Source organism: Austrofundulus limnaeus, unplaced genomic scaffold (assembly GCF_001266775.1).
Source record: "Austrofundulus limnaeus strain Quisiro unplaced genomic scaffold, Austrofundulus_limnaeus-1.0 Scaffold96, whole genome shotgun sequence".
NCBI lineage: Eukaryota > Metazoa > Chordata > Actinopteri > Cyprinodontiformes > Rivulidae > Austrofundulus > Austrofundulus limnaeus.
The window spans coordinates 590,150-594,376 of NW_013952498.1; the positions used below are offsets into that span (position 1 = coordinate 590,150).

The 4,227-nt window shown below is 39.8% G+C and overlaps 1 protein-coding gene across 1 annotated transcript in view; it reads right to left on the reverse strand.

The window, feature by feature from the left end:
* The window catches only part of cpsf4 (cleavage and polyadenylation specific factor 4), a 12,677-nt gene extending 8,450 nt beyond the window's left edge, over positions 1-4,227 (reverse strand). Inside the window, exons 1-6 of the mRNA XM_014012877.1 lie at positions 3,850-4,227; positions 3,704-3,754; positions 2,126-2,278; positions 1,937-2,032; positions 1,705-1,798; positions 1,487-1,559 (exon numbers count right to left, since the gene is read on the reverse strand). Of these exons, the coding sequence (XP_013868331.1) occupies positions 1,487-1,559; positions 1,705-1,798; positions 1,937-2,032; positions 2,126-2,278; positions 3,704-3,754; positions 3,850-3,952 (570 nt within the window). The 5' untranslated portion in view covers positions 3,953-4,227. The remainder of the gene's footprint in view (positions 1-1,486; positions 1,560-1,704; positions 1,799-1,936; positions 2,033-2,125; positions 2,279-3,703; positions 3,755-3,849) is intronic.

A 4,227-nucleotide genomic window follows, 5' to 3' on the forward strand; every position in this document is an offset into this window, starting at 1 on the left:
CCCAGAGGCAGAGTCGTGGTCGCAGCTTCTTCTTTTTTTTCCTCCCTCCTCTGCTCTGTGCTCACTTTGCATGCTGTTCCCAGAGCAGGGGGCAGCAGCGGTCAAAATACCTCAGAAACTCGAACAAATAAGCTTTAACAAGGCTTTAATAAGCTAAACAATAGAGGTACATGAGAAAATGTGTTCATAACGAATGAAAATAAATAAATAATTAAATAGTGTCCATGCCAGTCTCAAACCCAGGTCTCCCACTCTCTGGTCCAACACTCAACCCATTGCCCTATTGGAGGCTTGTTGTGAAAATGAGCTGCGCATTGCACAACAACAACCGTGACYGRTTTTTATATTGAGGAGGTGGAGCTTCACCCGGGGGTTGTTAGGTAAGGGGCTGAACGCAGGTTCCAGTGGGTTGTCGTACGGCTTGTAACATCACAAAATAATGGAAGTATAAAACGTGTCGTTAATATACATTAGAAATACATTTACTTACAGTAAATATGCCCCTGGGTGCATTTTTTTGGTCCTAGGACTGTTTTTTTAAGAAGTACATACCCAAAGTTGAGTAAAAAAAGCTTTAAAGAGTGAATTTTGCATAATAGGTCCCCTTTAAAAAGTGATTTAAGCTTTCAGGAGATCTAACAAGGGAAAGTCTGGAAACATATTTTCCAATGTTGTTTTCTTTTTTCCATAGTTGGCAAAAACTGAAGTAGATTCCATACTTTGAGACCACACAGAAACTCTGTTCCTATGACTTATATAATCACTTTACAGCCATGTGTGTTATTGCATTCATACACTAATTATCCACTGATTATAAGGTATTATCAAGCAGCAATTATTTTCTCATTGAAAGAAGTGATTTGAACAACAGTCATAAATCTCAAGTTGTTTTTTAGCTTTATCAACCTAGACTGCCCAACTTTACACATCATTTTGTTCTAGCTTGAGCTGCTTCCTTCCTGTCTTCAGCCTCTGTGTCAGATGTGAGAGTAATAAAAGCAGTAAAGTGATTTGGCTGATTTAGCCAACATGATTAATAACCATCCTGTCATTCAAAACACTTTAAGTCATTTTTACCAGCCTTTAAAATGAACAGGTTGCACTCTGGCAATAGACTGAACGAGTTATCCCATCAGCACAGTGATGAATTTGCCAGTAACAATTTGAAATACGCTACTCTGCCTTCAGCCCGCTTTTTAAACAGCAGATGTCACTACAGAAGAAAATAACAGCGTCACAGCAGGAAGGCAGCAGAAGAGTTTAGAGGAAGAACACTCTTCATACACAAACAGTTTCTACTTATTAACGCCCAGTCATGATCACCTGTGCAGCAGAGTTTTTATTGTATTAACCTTCATTTAACCAGGCAAAGCCCACTGAGGTCACAGATCTCTCTATTTTAATCCTTGCTCTTTCTGAATTTCAGTGTATCACATAACTGTATTACTTCCCATACCCAGTGTGGATTGTATTTTTGTGTGTGTACCTTTGTTTGGTTTTGAGCTTGCAGTGGCAGAGAAGGCTGTTCTGAAGTACCCATAGGCAGTTCAAACCGGGGGCTGTGGAAGAGCATCTTACTGTTAAACCCATAAGACTCAAAAACACAATTTGTTTTACACTGCTCCAAACGAACAATTACAAAAAAAAATTAAAGCAAGAAGAAAAAAACTATTTCATGTAGAAATTAAATATAACATTACTTACTGCATAAATTTACAGGATCTTCCTTCTGGACAGAAACCCACCAGGTAGTTCACACAGATGACTCTTCTTGTGTGTCTGTGTCTYCAGTCAGGACCTGAAACAAGCACATACATTTTATACAAATGATAGTCAAAAGTAAAGAAGCTGTTTATTTAATTCAACAAAAAACAACAACAAAAAAAAGGCATGAAAAAGAAAAACGTTCTCTGCGCACTTTTGAGCAGCACCTTACCGTGTTTACAGAAGCCTCGGTCGTACCACGGACAGTCTTTGATCTTAGAATCTGGATCGATGTGCAGGAAGGGACATTCCTTGTTGCTACACTCACCTGAGGGTCGACACAAATGAAAGATCTGCTGAGTCATGCAAACAATGGTTTAATGATTTTCATGCAAACACTGGGAACTCGGTGTCAACCAACCAAATTTGGAGTAGAAGTAGCACTCGGGCATCTTGGTCATGTCGTATTCGTGGAGAAACTCGCACTGATCTCCCTTCTTGCACAGTCCTCTGAGCCAGTGTTTACACACCACCGTCTTCTCTCCACTGATGTGACGGAACGGACACATCCCACCTGCGACATACACAATACTCCTCTTATTCATCCCCTCTGTGCTGTCACACCGACAAGAGCTCGGCTGCGTCAGGACGGTTACAGGCTGAGCAGCACTGGCTTGTGACGCCAACGAAACACCAGATTGATCAGCACAAATCAGGAAATGAGAACTATACTAAACTGATTTATTAAATTTTTAAAATAAAAACAAAAAGTGTTTTGCTGGTCAATGTTTGCTGGAAAACACTGAGTCACTTTGACACTTGCCATCAACAGAATAAAAACAGATTATGATCAACAAAGTGCACTTCCTTACAGAAATGGCATTCTCTGATGACAGTGAGCTGCGAAACACTTTGGAGTCCCTAGACTTGATAAAACACTATTCAGGCCATTTATCGAAAGTCACTYTGCTATTTAGATGCCTCTAATATAATGTAGTTATATCTCCTAAGTTTGAACTCTGGGGCTGAGAAAAGGAGAAAACCTTTTGTTTTCTAATAAAACCCTTGGCTTCAACAGAGAGCAGGGATGTTGACATGTAGTCAGCAGCTGCTGCCACTTTCTTCCTAAACCTCTGTAACTGGTGCCACGCTGTACTGAGTGTTAACTTATTTTCTCCTGTTTCGTTATTTCTACAAATTTCAACAAACCGTGCCAACGTCAGGTAAGCTAAAGCTACAGACTTGTTTGAGTTTTTCATTTCTGTCAATGCGTTTTAAAAAGACGCTTCACACAAGGATTCAAATTTTTCCAAAACATTATTTTACCTGCCTTAAAAATTTGATTGTGATTTCAAACATTGATGTGTGCTTTTTTTTTTCTGCATGTTAGCAAAGTGCTTTGACACTCGTCTTTGTCTCTTGACACATTTCATACGCTGTCATTGGTTGAGGGGCTTTGCTTACAAAACAAATGTCCACATGGTTTTTAAGTGGTGTTCATTCCAGGCTTTTCAAGGCACATTGAGATGATTTAATACTGCGGTTTGGTGAGACTGATTACTCCTAAACAAACACCAAGAACTTCCATCAGGCTTGAGTTTTATGTTATTTTTGTAGTTTTTAATGATCTGTTTGAATCCACTGTCAAATTTGATATTGGTGTGGGATAAAAATTAGATCKTCATCTCTACAGAGAGGATGGGCATTATTCTAAAGACCAGTGACCGTATTGTTTGAACCGATTAGGGCAAAGCATCACTAACATTTACACAAACTTGCTAAGAAAATAACTGTAGGCATTGATATTTATATCCATCAGTGTTTACAAAAGGTTAGTGCTAATAATACAGGCAAATCTTACACTTTAGTAAATAAAACACAAGTCAACAACAATCTTAGGCTAATCTTTCAATAACAGCCATGATAATTTCGATGTAATAAACTGATAGCAATATAACACCAACTACCATCTTTTTTTTTCTTTTTCTTTTTTTTTTACCTTTCATACAAGTTCCCCTGGTGAAGTACTCGCACACAGCTGACCCGGACTCTGCAGGGAGGCACATCGTCACAGCATTAATGTAGACAAAACATGGCCGCTAGCTCTCAGAGACGGAGGGGCTAATGGCTCCTAGCATCACTTACTGTCCATGCCGGGGAAAGGCAGGGGCTGAGCTCCCAGCTGCTGCTCCACAGCTATCTCCACGTCAAACTTGATGTAGTCTACGTTGGCCAGTATGTCCTGCATGTCTGCTTTATTTAGTTAACTGTCCTCGAACCACAAACAAGCTCCACGTCGGTTTACGGGTTTGCTAGCTTGAATTTGAACCTCTAGTTGGAAACTACCTCATTTGACAACGAGACTAGCCGGGCTAAGCGACGAGAAAAAAAATACAACAAAAATCGCTGAAGTTACTGATCTGTTGAGCTCTGGTGTTTTAAAGATAATTTCTTAACACGACCTAGACCTGTAAGTTCAGTTGATAGGTCTGCTTCTTGTCCCGTGTAATGTGAACGCGCGCG